Source organism: Protobothrops mucrosquamatus, unplaced genomic scaffold, assembly GCF_001527695.2.
Source record: "Protobothrops mucrosquamatus isolate PMUCROS unplaced genomic scaffold, P.Mucros_1.0 scaffold_249, whole genome shotgun sequence".
Classification (NCBI taxonomy): Eukaryota; Metazoa; Chordata; class Lepidosauria; order Squamata; family Viperidae; genus Protobothrops; species Protobothrops mucrosquamatus.
The window spans coordinates 71,822-94,479 of NW_015386325.1; the positions used below are offsets into that span (position 1 = coordinate 71,822).

At 36.0% G+C, this 22,658-nt stretch overlaps 1 protein-coding gene across 1 annotated transcript in view; it reads left to right on the plus strand.

Annotated features, from left to right (window-relative positions):
• RAD18 (RAD18 E3 ubiquitin protein ligase) overlaps positions 1-22,658 on the plus strand; it is a 114,173-nt gene that overhangs the window by 71,342 nt on the left and 20,173 nt on the right. The window contains exons 11-12 of the mRNA XM_015830774.1: positions 1,097-1,229; positions 11,221-11,283. Of these exons, the coding sequence (XP_015686260.1) occupies positions 1,097-1,229; positions 11,221-11,283 (196 nt within the window). The remainder of the gene's footprint in view (positions 1-1,096; positions 1,230-11,220; positions 11,284-22,658) is intronic.

Consider the following 22,658-nt stretch of genomic DNA (forward strand, 5'->3'; position numbering starts at 1 on the left):
TTTGCAGTCCGTAACACTGAAAGACTGATCAACACTTCTAAGTAAAATAATAAAATCGTACTGAAAAGATGGTTTGCAAGGTGAGAAAAAATATATATTGTAACCAATATATATACTGTTGTTTTAAATGGGATTAGAGGAGGGCTTTCACTGTGCTCAGGCCCAACTTCTTTGGTCTGGTTCAGGGGACATTTTTTTTCTTTGTTTCCTTAACAACTTTGTTCCTTGTTTTCTACCTCTTCTATGGAATCTTAGAGACTGGACAGCCATTTGTCCAAAATGGTATAAGGTCTCCTACTTGTGCAGGGGGTTAGATTAGAAGACCTCCCAGGTCCCATCCAACCCTATATTCTATGTTCATGTACAGAATAATTTCTTCTGTTCATGTGACTACCCTTTTGTAGTCAAATTTTCACTGTGCTAGTTTTATTTACTTATATACACCTATATATGTGTATGTGTGTGTAACTGTGTCTGACTTGAGAAGGGCTATTATTTAATTATTAAAAAGGCTGAAATTGCTTTATCAAAAAGTGTTCTGTTTACTTGGAATTTGAAAACTTTTATCCTCAGTGACTCTCTGGAAGTGTTGACACCCATCACTGAAAGGAGAGCAGGTTTGCTAATCTCTCTATGAAGTCGGGGGAAAAAAGTTCTTGTTTATATACTCATTAATTTCTCTTGTAGCTTGTTCCTTTTCTTCCAATCAGAAAATTATTTTATCATTTGAAGTCTAGATTTGTATAATATGGCTTTTTTTTTTAAGTTACAAAATCCACTTAAACATTCTACAACAAACTGGGTGTCAAACTGGATCGTGTCATGTGACATATCATGACGTTTTTTGCCTTTGCGGAGCTGGGGTGGGCGTGGCCTGCGCATGATGCATCCGGCCCATGGGCCGCCAGTTTGACACCCCTGCTCTACAAGGTTTAGCCATAATTAGTTTTAAAGGATGGATTTTCAAAGTTTTATGCCATATAGAAACTAATAGTTCTTATCTGAACGTGTTTCAATTATATACTAAGGAAATAGGTCTTTTGAAGTAAATGTCAATTGAAACATAGCTGCACCAATTTGCTTTCTCTTCTGCTAGGAGAAGAATTAAGGGTTCAAGAGCAAAGTGATCAGGCCTCTGTCAGCAGTCAGTCCCCCGAAACAGAAGCTGCAGTCTGTGAAGAAAACCTCTGTCCTTTTGCTGCCTGTCAGTCCTCTGTATCTTCAAACAGGTGTGTATATGTGTGTATGTATGCAGTATTTATAATTAAAGAGGTAGGTCCAGAATGTAAGTAGAGTGTTCAATGGGATGAATGCTTGGATATAATTGAAATTACTCTGAACCTGACCACAGTTACCTAAAACTACAATATATAGCATTTCCCTTAACTCTGGGGTGTGAAATTGTAGTCTAATATGCAATTGCATTTTCTGATACATAGAAATCCGCAGTCCTGTGACACCCGCAGGACATATATGGTGAGCAGTGTTTTCCTGTTTCTTTTTTCTTTTTTACATAATCCATCTATCTGGTTAATTTCAATTTCAGCTCTTCGTTGCCTACTTCTCCATCCTCCTGGTTTCCAAGGTGTAACTCCAATTTCAGTGTTTTTGCTGTTTGCAGAATTATTATTGCATAATAGCTATATATTGCAGCATACATAGCTATGTATAACAGAATTCTTTGCTGTTTTTCTCTCATTCGTTTTCTGTCTAGCTGCATTCTGTATTTGGAAATCTCTTCAGATTCAGATACTCTTTTCCAAAACCCATACTGAGTTGTCCTTTAGGGAACAAAAATAGCCTTGACTTCTCAAATTTATTTTACTTACCACACAGCCCCTTCTCACTCTATGCCATGGCCATAGAAACAGAGAAAAATGCCTCAGATTGAGTCAAGGCATTGGTTCATGTATTTTTTTGTTGTTTGCATGGATTGGCTGCAGTACTATGGGGATTTTGACAAGCATTTTTCCATATCTGGAAAACTCCTTTGCTTTTAGACCGTAAACACTATCACTAAACTATGGCCTTTGGAAGCCTCTTAATGAAAAATGCCAGAAAGTTAGTGGCATTAGTGAATTATCCGTTGTTATTATTTTTTTATCTTTAAATATTTTTGGCCTAGTTGACTTATTCAACTGATTTATTCATTCATGCTTCAGGGATGACCTTTTAAATGCCTTGCCGTGTTTGTGGTTAAGAAAAAAACAATTAAGCAGATAGGCACATGAAAATGTAAAGCATCTAGAAAAAATTGGAGAGGGAAATGGGCAATGTCAGCTATATTTTGAGAAAACACTTTTTGAAAATGTAAATGTTTAGCTTACTTAAGGAACAGATATTTTCCATTGTTATTGCATCTCTGGCTAGAAGAATGCTAGTTCAATGTATTGCAGCTAAATAATTGAACAGCATTATTACATTATGTACATTTTAGCCGCAACTGGTATAAAAGATGTGCACTTTATTTTCATGTCTGAATATTATGGACTAGATTACTACAGATAGCTTTGTATTATTGTGTGTTTCATGGCCAAAGGAGAATGTTCCAAACAACTTTTTCTACTTTAATATCTTAGCAAGTTTGAATATTTGAATATATAAAGTTTGAATATTTGAATATATAAAATAATATTTGATTATGTAAAATATAAAACTGATTTTTTTTATCAGTTGGCAGATAAACAGGTATATATAATGGAGAAATTTGCCTGATTGGAATGAGGCAAAAACAGCTATTATTCATGCTGATATAATATACTAGAATTGATTGGTATAGTAGTTTATGGTTACATATCTACCTGTCCCACTAGTTTTAATCAGATGAATTCACTGTGGGTCCCTTCTCTTAAATGTCACTTGGTGGAACCGATTAAATGAGCCTTTTTGTAGTTGCTCCTACTTTGTGGAACAGACATCCTCAAGTTGTAGAGGACCTATCCTACCTTCCTTGCCTTCCGGAAGCCATTAAGCCCTGACTTCCCTCACCTATTGGATCAGTGAACGGAAGTCAGTATTTGTGATTCTGTGATAGGATTGTAATGGTGCATGGGAGTATGACAGTGAAAGAAATGTTAATTGTGGTGGAAGAAGCAATATATCCATCAACTGTCATGTTAATATGTTCAAACATGAACTTTATAAATCTTAATTTGTGTTGTGATTTATGCAGTTTTTCATAGTATAAGTATAATAAAGCTTTATATTAAAATAAATATACTTCTAATGTTAGATTGTGATATGGGTATACTGCACTCCTTCCAATATGAAACCAGAAAAGTACTTTAGAGCACATGGGGATGTTCCCAAGCCCTGTCTGCAATTCCTTAAAAACTATTTTGTTTGGGGTTTTTTTTTCTGGAATCGTGTATCTGTCCATAACTGCAGTGTGGTTTTGAGAAAAGGCCTGTTTGGTTTAAGGAAGTGTAGAAAAGTACTGCAGGAATGCTTCTGTGTATTCCAAAGCACATTTTTGCTTTTAACTCCTAAGATGTTTCCTGGCTTAATAAACTATTGGATAGTTTCTCCACTTTACTCGTGGTATTTGGCAGCATGATATATTTTTTCTTAATTAAAAACAAATCAAGGTCTTTTATAGGAAAAAGGATCTGATTGAGCAGAAAGTATCTTTTTTCTCTCAGAAAAGACTAAAGCATTACCACGATGTAAAAAAAGATGCTGAGACTCTAGAAAGAGTACAGAGAAGAGCAACAAAGATGATTAGAGGACTGGAGGCTAAAACATATAAGGAACGGTTGCTGGAATTGGGTATGTCTAGTTTAATGAAGAGAAGGACGAGGGGGGATATAGCAGTGTTCCAATATTTCAGGGGCTGCCACAAAGAAGAGGGAGTCAAGCTATTTTCCAAAGCACCTGAAGGCAGGACAAGAAGCAACGGATGGAAACTAATTAAGGAGAGAAGCAACCTAGAACTAAGGAGAAACTTCCTGACAGTTAGAACAATTAACCAGTGGAACAACCTGCCTCCAGAAGTGGTGAATGCTCCAACATTGGAACTTTTTAAGAAGAGACTGGACAGCCATTTGTCTGAAATGGTATAGGGTTTCCTGCCTGAGCAGGGGGTTGGACTAGATGACCTCCAAGGTCCCTTCCAACTTTATTATTATTGTTATTGTTAAAGCTAAGGCTAAACAGTTTGGAAGTTGGGTAGTACATACATTTTTGTAAACGTATAAATGAAATAATTAAAATTTTCTGATTTGAAATGCATCTGTACAAGGGATAGTTTACAAATGAGTCTGAGATGGATTCTCTTCTGAGGGGATAGGAGGTGATCAGTGAGAAAGATCCAAGTGCAGAGAAAATCTTGTGAGAAGTCAGCTACTTGATGGTTGTCATCAATGAACATGACCATCTCATGAATGACTGATTCAGGTAGTCCTTGCTTAGAGATTACAATTGGGATTGGCATCTTAGTCATTTAACAAAGTGGTTGCTAAGTGAAACTAAGTGTGCTTATGATCTTACTTCAGCTTTCCTTTGCTTTATAAACCCGCAAAGGTTGTACATGCAAGAATTGGTCATAAAGTTACTTTTTCTCACAATCGTAACTGTGAATGGTCACTAAACAAGGTAGTTACTAAATGAAGATTACCTGTATTGCAATTTGATGTCTTTTATATTCCTAAGCAGATGATAACACCTGGCAGACTTTTCCTGGTTTCAAAAGAAGCTAAAGGTCAGACAGTATTTGCATGGAGTGTAAAAGGAAACCATACTGGGAAATCAATGATAATAACTACCTATGTTCTATAAGAAAGCAAGGATAAACTATTTCTGTATAGTATATATACCAAGAAATTTGCATGAACAGGTATGCAGATTCTTTAATAGACTTGAGTGTATAGTGACTTAGTATGACTTTACCCACACATTACATTTTGATTTCAAAATGTTTGAATAGGACCTAAGCTGACCCTTCCAGATTGTATGCCTGATTATTCTTGTCAAACATTTATGGTTATCTACTTGAAAAGATTGAAGAGGAGGAATGGTTAGTTACACTTCAACTATAAAGCAGTTTTTAGAATCTGGAGACACAAGGATGTATTGGCAAATGTTTAAGTTTTAGCAACTTAAGTCATCCAGTCCCTGAAAACATCCAGGGAATAAATGAAGAAAATGGATCAGATTTGAAAGCTTACATTTACCACTTGTTAATATGTAATAAAGTTCAAGAGTAGACTACAGCATATTGACGAACTGCTAATATTTTCTGTATATTAGTTGCACAATAATAGTAAACCTGCTGGGAACATAGCTTCTGGAATTCTTTCCAATCCCTTAAGCAAAGGTTTATGTGATGGAGAAGGAAAAAGGAGAGGGCTTAGAATGGAACAATAGGTAACAATCTGAACCATTGTCTAAGTGTTTCTCCTGTAAGGATGCACTGGAGATTTTTCTTCTTCTTTGTACTCTCTGGCCAGATATAATGCTTCTTTATTTTATTTATTTGTTTATGCCATACCAAAATTTGGCCCTACTCTATTTAGCTGCTGGAGACATATTCTTTTAACAGACAATTCTAGCCCTTTTTACGTAACAACTTTCAAAAGTTCTGCTAGGTTGGGAAGAAAAAGGGCATGCATTTCTTAGTTATCTGTTGTTGTTCTGTTGTAATAATTTATTTTACAACTAGCGCTATATTTAGTAATACATTTCAGTACTTTCTGCCACTTTGCCCTCTTAAAAAGTGCATTATATAAAGTTGAACATTTCTAGAGTGTTGGAAAGAATGGTATATATTACCATTTCTAGTGGCAATGACAATTTAATTACTTATATTCAGGGAAATTGAGGGAAATTGCTCACAAACATGCTGTTTGGTTGACATTGTACAATTCTTATGTAACATAAGAATTGCAGTTCAGTTGATCTGAGCCTGGTAAAGATAATTTATGTATGGGCACATTGTGGATGTTTAAAACAGCTTTATTTGGTACTAGCTGTACCCGGCCACGTGTTGCTGTGGCTCAGTCTGGTTAAATGGAAAAGAAAGAAAAGAGAAAGCGCACGTTTGTAATATGTTTACGCCCAACAGATGGTGCTGTTTTTCAAAAAAAGCATGTTTTTACCTGTCACAGGTGTGACATCTATATAATAGTAGGTATATAAACACACGCGCGTATTCGAATGCAACGTTGTGTCAAAATTTCAAAGCAATCGGTGAAGAACTTTCGGAGATTTAAGATTTTGAACAAACGAACATTTACATTTTTATTTATATAGAAGGTGAGATGACTTCAAATTCTGTTTTCTATTTTTGTAAGATAAAATTCATACCCACTATCAATCTTTTGGAAGGTACCACTAGATAATGAATGTTAGCCTTTAGATTTATTTTTATCACAATTTCCCAAATTTCCATTTTTACTACTGCTCTTTCATAGACAGATCAAGTAGTTAACAAAAAAAAGCGAAAAATCAAGTACTTAAAAAAGCTTCATTTTCTAAGAATAAATTAGCATTAAAATAACATTTAAAATAACTTTGCACATCATTGTTGAAATGAAGAAAATTCTGCTTTTCTTGACCAGTTCTCACTCAATTTGATGAATTTGCTTTAGGAATCCTTTCAAAAAAGGGAATGTTGGATAAATTCTCATGACTCGGATTTGCCATTAGTTTAAGTGGTCAAAGGGTATCTGTGAAGGACTTAAATTTTATTTTACAACCATCTCTCCCACAGTCTGTAGCCTCTTCTTGGCATCCAATATTTGACTTAAATCCCAAGAGAAAGTGCCACGAGGGAATTCTTCCCACTGAGCTTTTTCAGTAGCAATACTACTGTTACCACTAAGAGGGAATTTTGCCCTTGAGAAATTGTTGGAGAATTTCTTCTTCCCCTGGAGAAATTCTGATAAATTATCCACCCAGATTCTGTGATCACAAATTTTGGGTGAAGAATGTTGACAGCTATTTGTGCTGTGGAATGCCATTGGAGAGGACACAAAGTTCCATAGCCTAAACAGTTCCTGGAAAGATCCACTGCTTGTCTAAATGTATTGCTGTGATTGCTGAATCACTTTAGTTCATTTGCTTGTAAAGATGATTTAAATAAGCTGCTAAGGTTACACGAGAAAAAAAGGGCATTCAAATATTTTTATTCCAAACTGGTAAATATTTTGTCACCATACTGAAAATAACTGCAGTATATTCCAATATATTCTGACAGCATGTCAGTGTGAAAGAAGAAATACAGGTAGTGTCTTAGCCAGTGGTGGCGAAGCTATGGCACGCGTGCCAGAGGTGGCACTCGGAGCCCTCTCTGTGGGCACACGCACCGTTGCCCCAGCCCCGCCTCCTCCCACGGTCCCCTCCTCACCAGCAGCTCCCCCAGAGGAGAGTCGCCCCCGGGTGTAGCCCACACAAAGCAGCTCAGCCAAGGACATGGTAGCCGGGTAGTGGGGACAAGACTCTACCCTTGCGCCCCGACATGCACAGATGATGTTGTGGGGCATGGGTGGAGGGTGTGGCCGCCATGGCGCTGTTGGGCTGCCTGGGTAATCTGGCGGGCCGTGGAGGTGATGGGTGGCCCAGCAGGCAGGGCGGAGAGGGGACGGGGTGGGGAGCGGTTTTTGGGCACTCGATCTCTAACAGGTTCGCCATCACTGGTCTTAGCTTTTATTTTATTTATTTGTAAAAAAATATATTCTCATGAATGAAGGTAAATTTATAAATTTAAAATTTATATGCTACCTTTCATGCAGGATTTCAAGCCCCTGAGGCAGGCACTAATATGTCTTGAGCAGCTTCTAACTATCAGCCCTTGGTTGTTTCTTTACAAGCATAAAATCATTCTAGACTTTTTAAGCATTACTTTGAAGGACTGTGTTGGCCTTGACCATAACTGCCAAAAAGGTTACTTAATTTGTTTATTTGGTGTCAACTAATAATTTTGTCCCCTACAAAGCAGGTCCTTATGTACGGCTGTTCTTCATCTCTCCCTGGTTCAAGGTTAGGTGACATCTCATTTGCTGGTTTCCGAAGTTTATCTTACATGCTAGCATATGTAGACTTGGGAAGATACTGCAAAGTTTTAGTGAAGGACCTACTGGTCCTATACCTGGTGATATTTCTGAACATCTACGATAGTTGTGAACACTAAGATGGTCAAGTGCCCAGAGCATTGCTATTTATCCAGGGAAGTTTAGGTTTAGACTTTAACTCAGTTACTTCAGTTCCTCCACCTCTGGAAAGAAAATGACCAAGCCTAGAGAACTAAGAAAATGATTTTTTCTTCCAAAGAATCTACCCACTTGCCTCTCCTGTTATCCCACAATTATCCATCCCACATTTCCCAGCTCTAGCCCAATTACCTTTGACTGCATCTGAAATCAGCAGCAATACATTTTTAAAAAATGTAATATGTAACCAACAGCTCAAAAATTATAGTCCTCTCAGGCATGTCAGCAGCACTATTAAATGGATTTATTCCTAAAGTTCAGCCAAGATCATGGGCAAGATGCAATAAGTTTTGAGGGGAGAAGGAGAGGACAGTGAAAACTCTTCTAATTATAAATAAGTTTTTTCTAGACTTTCTGTTACAAGTGGAAGGAAAGGAAGGAAACAACAATGAAAATTAAATTAAATTAAAATTTAAAAAAATACATTGCTACAATTGTACAGCAGGTCAGAGGTGTTTTTCATAGCAAACTTGGTAAGCATGGAGATAATACCCAATAGATTGCAGACACTACATTTAGTCTTTCCAGCAGTGTGAACTGATCAAATAAATGGCAATAGGGCATGCTCATACATAACACATTTTGGAGCCGAGGCAAGCATTTCTAATTACTTGAAATTAGATTAAACTTTGTGCATTGCAACTTCAGTTGCATGTGACAGTTTTCTTGATGCAATTTTACTTCAAAATGTACCTGGCAATTTTCTTATTTGAATTTTTCATAAGTCAAAGTCTTGGAAAACTTTTATTTCTAATCTACATAGCTCTTCTTTTAATTGGGAATTTTGTGGGGGTTTTTTTTCCTGTTCTGCCTGCCAGTGAGTTTTGTGCACCAACCAATTGCATCCACTTATTTTGCTCTTTTGCCCTTTTTCCTCCACCAAATGTGTTATTGATCAGTTACTTCTGCGAATTTATGTACCCATGCCATAATCACAACAAAGATATTGCACCAATCAATTTCATTCATGGCAGGAAAATGTTTTCTGACATCAGATTTTAACATTAGCGATGAACAAGAAAAAGAACAAAACTTGGGATTTTTAAAACATTCTAGTATGCGATTCCTACACACCACTCTGTCCATTTGGGGGTAAGCAACTCACTTATCTGAGACTAGTAGAAGTGATAGTGCATGGATAAATATGATAAGGAGATAACGTTTAAAGGCAAAATAATATTGGACAGTTTTGCCACAATAGTTAAGAATGTATTGTTACAGAACACAATCTGAGATGTGATATTTTTTTTTAGAATCTTAAATAGCATATGGAATTGACTACTTAAATGAGGTACTTTAATGCATTAACCTCTTTTAGCTATTCAGATATATCATTTTTAATAGAATTGTCATTTTACCTTCATGGCTTGTTTCCAAAATATCTAAAAACATTAAGTACCCTACTTGTTTGGTAAGTTGAGGTAAATATTGAAAGGCTTCGAGTCACACACAACCTTAATTTTATGCAGCACTAGACTTCATTTATAAGAATGAAAAAGTGAGAGACTTTTTCTTTGTGCAGACCCTTGTCAGGCACAGAAACTTTCCTGATTTTTTTCCCTATGGATCAATAGCATTTCACAAGGAAAAGGTTATCTTCCCCCTTCTTCCGTGTCTCTGACTAATCCATTGGCAATTATAACGTGAGAACTCCTAGATGTGGTACAATTGAGATGAAGTGTCTCAAGCTACATATAAGGTAATGGATGACCTTTAAGACACTCTGGTCTCCAAAAATATAATTCTGGTGGTCAAGATATGACATGAATTTGCATAGATTTTGTTTCTTAAGGCCATCAGTTCTTGTTCCCTTGTTGTTTAGTGCCTTGCTGTTATATCCTTAACCATTTCCTTAAATAGGAGACAAACACCGGGGGGGGGGAGGAATCAAAATCTTTTTAATCTTTTCAAGTGACTATATAGAGGGGGAGATAATTGAATAATTTCATCCAAAATTTTCCTTTTTGTGATTCCTCAAATTATGAGGTACCTGGCATTGTATCTAATTAAGAATATTTATTTAGCTGCATGATCATAGTTTTCTTAGTGGATTATATTTCAGCCATCTGTATTCAGGCCATATATTCAAAACTTAAGTTTTTTAGTTAATACCTTATCTTTTTAGGAATGTTAGAAGCTGCTTTCCTGCAAGGTTCTTAAAATGAAATAAACATGTCACTCACTGACATTTTAAGGAGGGAGTTTCATAAGATTTCATTATTAATAATCTTTTGTTTCTTTTCACTGCTGTTTCAGTATTTCTTCTTGATGCAGAAGGTTTGAAAAGTAGCAGTTTCAGTGAATATAAATTCTCTTTGTGACTTACCTGTTTAAGAAGCAGGATTTGGATATGCAGATGACTTTGTCATAGCTTAGACTTTATTTATTATATAACGTTTGCCATAGAAACTATTTTATTTATTCCTAATATTGATTTTCAACTAATTCTAAAATGCTTTACTTTTTTCTTAAATTAAACAATGGCAATGTACAATTCTGAAACATTTAAAAATTATTAAAATGTTTGCAGAATTTTTAAAATGAGCTTCATTGTTATAACACTACTTTAAAAACAGAGATTTCTGTAGCTTTTTAAGAAAAAAGTTTGATTTTTCAAGCTTTCTGGCAGAGAATTCTTTATTACTTGTTATATGATTACACAGTCAGTCCAGAAGTGCTTAATAATCCTCCATTTTTAAAGAGCCCAATGATTATTGTAAGTACATCAACTTTAAAAAGGAGAAATGAAAAGACAGAAGAATCTCAGCATTTCATGAAGTCAGCGCAGCTTCTATCTTGCTTTGGACTTGGCTAGCTGAATGTTCATACATATGTTTAATAAGTTCTTTGATGTTAGCTAGTTAGGGAAATGAAACGTCTGCAAGAAAACAACCAAGCTCAGAGAGCACCAAGGAACCCTCATTTCTACCCTGAGCTACAAATATTCTCCTTCTTTGATGTATCTGACAATTTTCAACAAGTAGTCTAAACTAGATCTTACTTTGCCTTTCAGCTCAAGTTCGGACATCATAAGAGATTTAGAAATTGCTGGGATGTGTTCAAGCTCATCAGATAAGTAAGTGTGAAATGAGATCATTGTTTTCAATATCATAAAGTTATCGCTGATTTATTTTTGTCACTTAGCTAGCAGGAAACTTGGCCAATGTGATTGGAAAACTTGCTAGCTATTTTGGCTTGGACTCAGAAAACTGCATATAAAACAGATTTGATTGCAGGTGAGCTTTCTTCTCCTGAAGGTCAAGTTCCTTCCATTTCCCATTAGAAATCAGAAAAGCTTCTCCTGATGGTGAGAATGCCATCTTCAGTCTAGGATGCTAAATGGTGCAGGAAGCTCAAAAACAAGAAAAAAAATCTGGAATGAATATGTTCCCTTCTGTTAGCAATTCCTGTCTTTTCCTCTGCCTTCTGTATTATATTCCACTCCATTTAAGAGAGGTACTCTGACCTTTCCAATAGAGCTTTTGGCAGGAACAGAATTTGCCAAAGAAGGAAGAGACAGCCAACCCAGTTTTTGCTTATTCATTTCTGCCAATGCAAAATAAAAGCTTATATGTGTATCATTCCAGGACTTCATGTTTTAATTGTTGCTTCTATCTCTTCCAAGATTATAAACAGGCTGTCTAGTCAATGAAGACTTAACACTGAAAGTACTAAAACTATTTTGTCTTTCCGTTATCACGTTGCTATTCTTATCCTCTTGGGACATTGACAGCAATGTGCTTTTCTCCCATCCTTGAATCAGAAAGAAACGGTTGATATAACAACTTTACCTGTGCAGCCTACCTTGATCGCAGTTGTCAATCTTGCTGCCTGCACACTGTAATGCAAAAGAATTTAAAAGCAAAGATTGGTAGAATCCTTTCTGTCCTTTCCCTTCCCAGTCAATGTTATCTACCTATAAAAAATTGCCCTCCTAATATGTTTTGATTTTCTGATGGAGGATGGCGTTTTAATTTTTGACAACTTGAAGCATAAAATACTGAGGGGTCTATGCTGTTGGCCACTGACAAGTTAGGTCAGTACAATTGGCAGCAGAGCCATTCTGGGTAAAATGGAGACTGAATGACTACTAAGAAAGTAGAAATGGGGAAATTGGCCTGAATATATAGAAGAGATGGTAAACCATCATAGTCCCTGGGAATGCTGGATTTCCCATCCAGAAGCCAGGAAAAAATACCAGTAATCATCTCTACCTCTAGAAAGGTAGAGGAACTGGCTGTCTAGTCAATTTCAACCCAGCTTTTTTTTTTATTAGGTTAGTCAATTTCAATTAACCAAACTCTTTGGGTTTGAAAAAAAGAAAGTAGAATAGCTCCTCAGTGGATGAGGGGATTGCTCTTTAGAATCTGTTTTCCTGTTAAACTGCCTCAGTTAGTTTGGCAGAAACCAATGCTCCAATCACACAAATTCAGTCAACAGGAGAAGAAATTAGCAAACCCCCTGCTCAGTAAGGAAACCCTAAACCATTCCAGACAAATAACTGTCCAGTCTCTTCTTAAAAACTTCCAGTGTTGGAGCATTCACAGCTTCTGGAGGCAGGTTGTTCCACTGATTAATTGTTCTAACTGTCAGGAAGTTTCTCCTTAGTTCTAGGTTGCTTCTCTCTCTGGTTAGTTTCCATCCGTTGTTTCTTGTCCTGCCTTCAATTGCTTTGGAGAATAGCTTGACTCCCTCTTCTTTGTGGCAGCCCCTGAGATATTGGAACACTGCTATCATTTAGTGGCCTTGGGCAATTCAGACATGTTTACCTAAAGATCCTTGCTAGTCTGGGAACCAAAAATTTCCACTTGACTAAATTGAGCACTTATACCTAGTCCAGTCTGAGTGTAGGGGCTAAATAAAACTTTATAGATAAGCTTGAAATTGAAATATTTAGTTTCTTCTGTAGCTTTGCACGTCTGGCTCGGTTAGGCACAGGAGAATATATTCCCAGCCTGTATAACTGTTATTTTGGTAGAGAGCTTTTTTTCCTTTTTTTTTTGTCTTAATTTAGACAACTTTGTATGATAAAGATGTTGACTCTTAGGAACTCTTTAAGTAACTCCTTCCTGTTTAAAATGGGTCTATTGACATTTCTCCTGAAGTAATGATTAGCGAGAAGAAAAACAAAATCATCTTGACAGGCAGTTTATAAAAACTGAAAGAGACTTCCAGACCTTAATCCTTGAAGTAAATTAAAACAAAACAAAATTAGCATGCATAAATTAAGAAAATGCATCCATAAATTGTTATTGCAGAGACTATTCAAAATTTGTAGGGAGTCCTGTTAAACATTGCTTGAATTTTCTGTGTCCTTTTGACAGATTGAGGTTACAGGTAGTTCCTACTAAAGGATCACATGCTCAGCAACTGTTCGGTGAGTGGTGTTTCTGACCGGTTCTCATAGTTGTGGCCATCACAATGACCCGGCAGTCATGTATTCATGATCTTGGTGATCAGCTTGCAATTTTGATGTCATAGCATCACACAGTTATGTGGTTTCCTTTTCAAACCTTCCTTGCTGGCTTCCAACAAAGAAAGTCAGTAGGGAAGCTGGCAGGAGGTCAGGTATGATGACCACATAACCCTGCTCTTAACAATAGTGAAGATTCACTTAACATCAACAATGGGAATGCTGGAGCTGCCCTGGCTAAGCAGTGTGGTCGTGTGACATCATATTTTATGACTGCCGCCCAGTGATAGAAATTCTGGTCCTAATTGCCATCATTAATCAAGAACTACCGATAATAGTCAAAATGAAGCTGGCTGTATAAGTGGTTTTCTTTCTTGCACAGCATGCCACCATTGTTTTTGAAAGGGAGAAAGTTGGAATGTAACTTAGAGATGCAGTATGGGCAGTCCTTGATTTACCACCACAATTGAGCTAAAATTTCCGTTGCTAAATGAGACAATTGTTAAGTGAGTTTTGTCCCATTTTATGACATTTTCCTTGCCACGGTTGTTAAGTGAATCACTGCACTGGTTGAATTGTTAAGTGAATCTGGTTTCCCCGTTGACTTTGCTTGTCAGAAGGTCGCAAAAGGTGATCACGTGACCCCGGGATGCTGCCAACTGTCCTAAATATGAGCAAGTTGTCAAGCGTCGTAATTTTTAAAATGTGACCAAGGGGAGTGAAAATAGTCATTAGACATTTTTTCAGTGCCATTGTAACTTGGAACAGCTATTAAATGAATGGTTGTAAGTCGAGGACTACCTGTACAGAATAATTCAAACTTTAATCTTCTTGTTGGGATTTTGTCACTGGTGGAGGATAGAACAGTAGAGCCAGAGATACTGTTGAATTATATTGCGAATACAACTGTTGTGTTTTTTTGTTTTTTGTTTTAAAAGTGATTAGAGTTGTAGAAAGTTTTAGCTTTATTCCATAAGCAAATTAGACGCTGACGAAAGCTAAGTTTTTAAATAAATTCTTCAGTCTCGGTGATCTGTATAAGTAAACTCCCAGATCCTTTACTTTCACTCTGTTGATGTCGGCAGTTTGGCCGACGAAAGCTAAGTGGTTTTATATTAAACAGTTTTGTTTATACTTTTATCCTGGTGCTTGATTTCTTTTGTTTTTCTAACACACACACACACACACACACACACACATATCGTTTTTCTTATATTTCTTATATTCTTATATATATATGTATATATGTATTCATGTAGTATTCATGTTTCAGAACTATATCTATTTTTGTTCCAGATGAGTTTGACATCTTATTAAATCGAATTGTTTTGTTTAAATTTACTACAAAAATTGTTTATGCCTTTTAAATCCTTTCAATTTATGAACCTGGTTCATATATTGCATTAAACATGATTTATTTCATTATGGCATAAGGCGTCGTATAAACCTAACTGCAGTTTCTTCAATAAGCTATGGATAAAAGAAAGTACAGCTTAGTATTCTGTGTGATGTGTAGATATAGTCACCTTGTATGGTCTAAAATAGAGGCCCACCAAACTTTTGCAATCTGTAATACCCCTGTATTAAATGTTACAATCTTATAATAGATTTGTTGATGAAGATGTACTAATTTAGGCAGATGAAATAATTCGAGTAACTCAGGGTCTCAAACTCTGGGGCTCTGACTTCTTAATATAATTTCTTTGAATACCCTTTCCCCATGAATAAACATATCAGACTACACCCAGACACAGCTCCTACTATGCCCTCCCATCAGGCAGTATCATTCTCCTTCAAGAAGAAAAGGTGCAACACTCAGATTGCCTGGAGTGGTTCAACGCCAGGGAGAAAACACACAGACACACACATATTCATTTACTCACACATTCACTGCAGGAAGAAGAGGTATAATGCTCAGATTGCCTGGAATAGAAGTACAAACTCAGCACTAGAGAGAACACATCCACTGATTCCTTGACTGGGAAGAACTATTTTGGAAGAGGGGAAGATAAGACTGAGCAAAAACAATTCAATCCTAATTTGGTAATCGTGGACAATACTCAGGAGTGATTTGGGACTTGTACAGGAGCTAATGCTGGAAGGGCAAATACTACCATATCAAAAGAGAGACCTACATCTGGATTCCACAACTACCTTCCCAAAAGGACACAACCCATACTTAAAGACCTTCTGACAGTAGCTTTTTGCCATGGAGATCATAGTGAAGAAAGATTGCTCCTTTTTCTTTTATTGTCATGTATAACAAATTGCCATTTATGCATGATACTGGGAAAATCCTAATTTTATTTTTAGCTTTGTACAATTCTATTTTAGTTAGTTTTAAAAAACACATTTTTTAAAACAAGAAAAACAACAGTTTTGGATAGCAAAACCTTTTATAAAACTCTTCTCACTCTAGAAATTTCCTAGAAAGCAATTTGAATGATAAAGCTCTTTCAAACTTGGATTTGATGATGATTCAAAAAAACCCAAAAACCAAACCAACTGAAAGGAAAATTGGCAAACAGAAAAGTCTTTTTGCAGTACAAAGTAGCACTTTAGATTATTTACCATGTTCTCTACGAGAAATAGTAAGACTTATTAAATTTGTAACGATTACTATTTGATTTGAAAATGTAACCTAAATCATTGCCCAGAACATGATATTTACAGACTTTATACAGGAAGTGGTAAATGTTCAGTATAAGCTTAATAGTTTTTTCCTATCTTTCAAAATGCATTTTTAACAAAGAAGCACATTATATGAACCACTCCTTATAGCTTTGAAGAATTTAAGAATTTTCTGCAGATTAAAAAAAAATAGTAGCTTTCTTGTATGCCAACAACTTTCCAAATTAGCTTAAGTATTTTGAGTAATGGATGTTGTACAAAACATCTTTTAAACTTGGGTTATGTTTAAAATTCTTGTGATTTAAAATAAGGGTCATCCACACAGGTTTATGCAGAATCTGGCCTTACTGCACTTTAAAGGTGGTAGATTTAGTATTTTAATTGACTCACCTTTATCAAATTGGCTACTTTAGTCATGTTGGCCTCTTAACAGTTATAACTGCCAAAATAATTATGCTGCGGTTTTTATATTTTAATTTGAATTTAATATATATTACTTGTAGCTTCAATAGCAAAAGTACTACAGTATATTCTGAAATTTTTCACATTATTGTCTGTGACTAAATCTCACACCTAAAAATCAAATTCCTATATGGCAAACCTTATAGAATAGGTGCCCTCAAAGTTCTGTGATCTCTGTAAAAATGATAGAAAAAAGGTGTCTCTGCAGATATGTAGAGTAGAAAACTCATTGTTGGGCACATGGCTGATGGATGGATGGATTAAATGATTGATAGATTGATTATGGTATTTGTCCATTAATGGTGCTGAAAGAAAAACATTATACTGTATCAGTCCCAGTATACTGTAAAAGTAACATAAATATTTCAGCACTGTTGGATAGGCATTAGCCTAAGGTAAATACTTTCTTAATAGGAATTACTGGAGATTAGATTTGAGGTTTTTAGCTCTGTATCCGAGTCTATTTCTTCGGTGGCCCTGATACTTTAGCACCACAACATATTGACCACAAGGGGGTAGATAGAGAATAGTTAGAGCACTTTGTGAACCTTCTTTATCTATCACTTTGCCTTCTCTTGTTCATGAGATTGTTAGTTTCACTTCCATACATTCTTGCTTTCTGACTTTCATCCTAGTGGAATGTAGTTACCTGGGTGCCACATTTTGCCTAAATGTTATTTCTAGTTAGTCCTCTGGTTAACTAATAATTGGTCCGGTTAGATTCATGCTCTCTGATATGTTTTTGCAGACACATGCAGAGAGATATAGTCTGTCCAATAGATTTTTTTAAAATATTTTCAGGACCCAATACAGGGACAAATTTAGTAGGAAAGCCAAAAAGTTAGAACTTTTCCATGTCACTTAAATTTCTTGCCCAGAACTTACAGTACTGGAAAAATACAGTTTCAGCCAAGAAAACAGTTAAAAACACAACAAAACCAAAAACCAAACCTGTCCCTCCATGTGATTGATTGATAGATTAAAAAAAATTCTATACCACCCTGTCTCAAGACTTGGGATGTTTACATTACATAAAATAAAACATAGTTATTCCTCTAAACATTACTTAAGAATAATAAAATAATGAGTGAAAAATACAAAAGAGATCATCAAACCCCAACAAAGGCAGCCTAGACATTCCCAATTTCCAAATATTAAGTAAATCAGAACATATTGCTGGATCAGAGTCAGATTTAAGAACTGTGTAGGTAAAGTAGAGAAATCTGAATTGTTCTATCTCTGGAGCAAGCTCTGGTATTGGGAAAGGTGGAAGGAAAGAGGTAAAGAGAGTGACCAGCTGCAGGGTGGGTGTACTATTACAGTGGTGATAATGCTGTTGGAAGACCTGAACAATCAGATTTATGGCAGATCATCCAGGAGATCTATCTATCGGCTCTTATCCTGACCCTCCCTCTGAGAGTATACTGTATAATAAACATAAATTAAGACATACTTAATTCAAGTCCCAGTTCCTAGTCAGTATGGCTGAAGGTTGTATGTGAGCTTTGGATGACTAAATATGTCTTGTACTATTAGCTGCAGCAATTAACATATTCATAATAATTGTAACACTGTTCTTGTAGTAAAGCACCCGTTACAACTCACAAAGAAATACTGGTGCATGTGTTGCTTCAAATCTATGCAGGTGTATATAGGTTAGACTCCAAGTCTTATTGCTGAATATTGATCTATTTTGCTGTGTTTCAGAAGCAATTAAGCTCTCTGGTCACAACAGCCTAAATCATTGTACCAGAAAATATGGTGCACTGTTTTTAATCCCAGATTTGGCTCTACAAATAAAAAAACACCTTGGAGGATAATTTTCTGAATTTTAGAAATAGAATGGCTCTCTGTAATAATTTTCCCCTCTATTAATGAATACTAATTTATGTCTACTTGTTGAAGTTGTAGAGATTTTGGGTAACTGCTATTGAAATTCTTGCTCATATTACTCTTGGATGGGTCATATTAATTTGTGTCATAAAATGGAACATCTGGTATTAACTGCCTGTAGTTTTAATGGATTTTTGGTAGTGGGATTGTATTTCCCCCCTGTTGTGAATTTTTTAACAATGAATCACTGGTCTTTCAAATTAGGTACCGGTAAATAAGTTCATGGTCATGATAGCTGAATTTTAGTAAATTTTTGAATGGCATATTTTACATGCAATAAAGCACAGACTGAAAGATTAAAAGATACCTTGAAGTATAGAAGAATATGAATGATGGATATTTATTTATGTTTATTAGTTGTATTTCTATAAAGGCCATCTCCCAAGATTCCAGACAGTTTTTCATTATTCTTACATTATTAGATTAACTTTACAATGTATGTGAGTTCTCTGCCCCCCCCCAAAATACTTAAAATATAAGAATTGAATCAAATGGGGAAAAGTAGATAGTGGTAAACAGGAAATAATTATGGGATTATACTTTTTAGACTTAATTATAGTAGGATACAGTGCTGGAGAATTGAGCTAAAGGCTCTAGAGCAGGGGTGTCAAATTCGCAACGTCACGTGACGTGCCGCAACGTATCACAACTTTTTTCCCATTACCAGCAATGGAGTGGGCGCGGTTTTGCCATGATGCATGCCTGCTTTAGAGAAACAAACTGGTAAAATCAATGGAGCCATCACATGTCTGCCTCTGAATGTTAGATTCTGGAGTGAGCAATCCAGCACTTGCACATTGGTCTGCAGAGTTTTTTTTCAGACATAGGTTGAATGCATTAGCCAACCACATGTTGGGTTATGTATCCTGTTGCCTAGTCCAATAAGGCATTTACACAGTCTCATGGACATGCATCATTGTTATTCCATACATTGTAAATAATTTATTTCTATGCCAGATTTGGTTTTATTAATTCTGCACCAGTAGTAACATCACTCTCCCCTCAAGGATATTATTGCCTCTTCCATTATGGTTTTAGAGTCTTTATTTATTAACAAAGCTATTCAGGCATTCTGCAGGCATTGAAAAGAGAGCAGCCAAATATAGCTCAACTTTCTTATTTGAGTAAGGATTCAAATACAAAACATGAAGGCAGCTTTTCTTTTTAAACAATTCATAGAAAATGTAGTTGTCCCTCCCAAACAAAAATAAAAAACCAATCTGCTACCTCTTTGTGGCAAGAAAATTTTCTTGGGAGGGATGAGCAAGGAGCACTGGGAAGAAAATATGTCAAGAGTATATCCTCCCAGCAGGATCACCCAAAGCATGAACATCAATGGCAGTGCAGGATGATGCTGGTGGTAGATGAATATTTTATTGACAATAGCAAAATTAAGATTTCATACCAGTCAGGAAAAGTTAGTGGTAATTCACTAGTATATTTTATCAAGAAAACCACATGGACAGACAAGTATTTGATAATATAGTGGCAGATTATTGGTCCCTCGGATGGGATAACACTCAACAGGCTGCTGAGGAAGAAATGAGGATTTTTCAGAGCACTAAAAGTGTTTATCACATGGGTAGAATAAAACGTCCCGGACATTTTATTGCAAAAAAGAAAAAAAAAATCCAAATCTGCAAAAGAATTACAGCGAGAACATGAAACATTAAAAGAGACAAGGAACGGCATTAGAACAACATCTGTAAGGATGTAAAATGTGGAAATGCATATGGGGGGAAAAAAGCTTCTCAAAGATCTCCACATTCAGGGGGAGTTTCTGATATTAAATTAGTATTGTAAAATACACTAATGGGCAGACAATAATTGATTCAAAGAAGATCAAACAAAAGATGGAAGAGGTTTATTGACATTTTGTACACTAGACATGTCAATATCCAAGATCAGTAGTTCTTAAACTGGGGGGAATTTTCCCCAAAAGGGCAATGTAGGCATATCCTATGGACCAATTTGTAAATGCTTGTTTATGAATCTAGTATCTAGTTTGAAACTGCTGTTGCCGAAACGCTTGTGTTAAAGAATAGATTCTGTGGGTTTTTGTGTTTTTGTTTTTGTTGAGGATAATAGTATTATTCAAGATGAGAAAAAGAGTTAATTGGGTCAAGCAGTTTAAGAACCTACTGCCTTAAATGATATTATTTACTTACAAAAACCTCCAATACTAGAAGTGAAGTTAGATCTGCACGCCAGTCATTACTAGAGAAGAGATTTTTGGATCATCATGAGGATAAATGATGAAGAATAATTCAACCTTTTTTTTAACTGAGCTTAATGCATTTATTTATTCTATTTTAAAATGTATACAGGTAGTCCTCGACTTACTCATCGGCCTGACCATGCTGGTCATAAGTCTTGATGGTCATAAAAACTATTACAATCTGTTTTGTGGCAGACACTTAGGAAACACTGCAGTCATTACTTCTGTATGGACATGGTTTTGCTGGCTTTGCTGATAGTTTTTGGCAAAACTGTTGTAAATTGTGGTCACATGGTTGTGGGATGCTGCAAACGGCTGTAAATGTGGCCTGTTTGCTAAGTATCCAAAGGTCAATCACATAAGGGGGGGGAGTGGTGACTAAGAAATTCAAATCCAGGTCATAGGTAGCCCCCAAGTAGGCCTGTCATAATTTGAAAGTGACTACGACTAATTAACCTGTCATAAGTGCCTTGTTTTGTTTCACTGGAAAGTGCTTAAGGCATGGGTTGCGATATGTGTCAGTGCATTTCACAGCCTCCTCTAGTGTTCACTATGTTTAAAGCAACTTTGAGAGTAGTCACTCAGTATGCCGATTTTATTCTGAGTTGAAAAGTACTTGTTTGGAATTTAACTGTTTTGAATTCCTAGCATAGCAAATTCCCTTGTAGAATAATTTAATAAATAATCCTGTATATATCCTGCCAGAAAATTGAGTCTCCCAGCCGTACACACACACACACACACACACGTCTTGCTTTTATAAATAACTCATGGTGGCAAATATACCTAATGTTCCTTCCTCCTCCCATTTTCCTTACAACAACTCTGTGAAGTGGATTGTACTAAAAGAGAGTGACTAGCCCAAAGTAACCTAGCTGGCTTTCATGGCTAAGGTGGGACTAGAACTTACCATCTCTTTGTTTCTAGTCTGGTGCCTTAACCACTAGAAAAGGCATTAAAATGACTTTATTGCAGCTTAATTAAACTACATCATTGTTTTTAATTTAGAAGAACTGCAGTTTTTATCTGTAGAGTACTATGCACTGTCGTAAGATAACTTTAATGGGCTGCCAAGTAGGTTACGCCTTTTTGTTTTACTGTGCAATAATAGGAAATGTCTAATTTTCCACTTAACCAGGTTGTGTGTTATAAATTAACATAATAAGAAGGCAAGAACGTATATTAAGCAAAGTAGTAATTGAATTACATTTAGAATTGTATCCATCACACAGAGTTTATTACTCTTCAGTAATAAATGAAAAATGCAAAGTAGGCTATGTTAAGCATAAGAACGTTTTCTTTAACAAGTGTGAGTAAAACCCCTTGAATTCTGCAGATGTCTTTTTTTCTGTTCCAGTCAAGTTTCTGTCACCTTGTTGTGTTTTATTCTTTAAATGTTTTTTAATGTGAGTTTCCCAGAATCATTGAATGTCAGGTGGCATATATTAGATGGATGGATGGACGGACGGACAGACAGACAGTTTGTGATTACATTTGTCGTACCTGTAGTGGCCTTTTCCCCACATGGTCTCTTTCAATGTAATGTGTGATTCTTCATATCAAATTTATATTCTGCATTGTAACATACAGCTTACATCAAAAGAGCAGGTTTATACAAGAAAATTCATTTTTCCAAGTTCCTGTACTGCAATCTTATGCATAGCATGGCAAATCTTTGGAATACAAAAACTAAGTTTAGAAATAAATGGAGAATGCATAATTTAAAGATTCAGACAGTTCACTTCTTTCTGCCCAGGACATAGCATATAAGTGATGCTTGAGCAGGGTCCGCAGGATTGTCTGGGATGACATCCTCATCACGACCTGTTTTCCT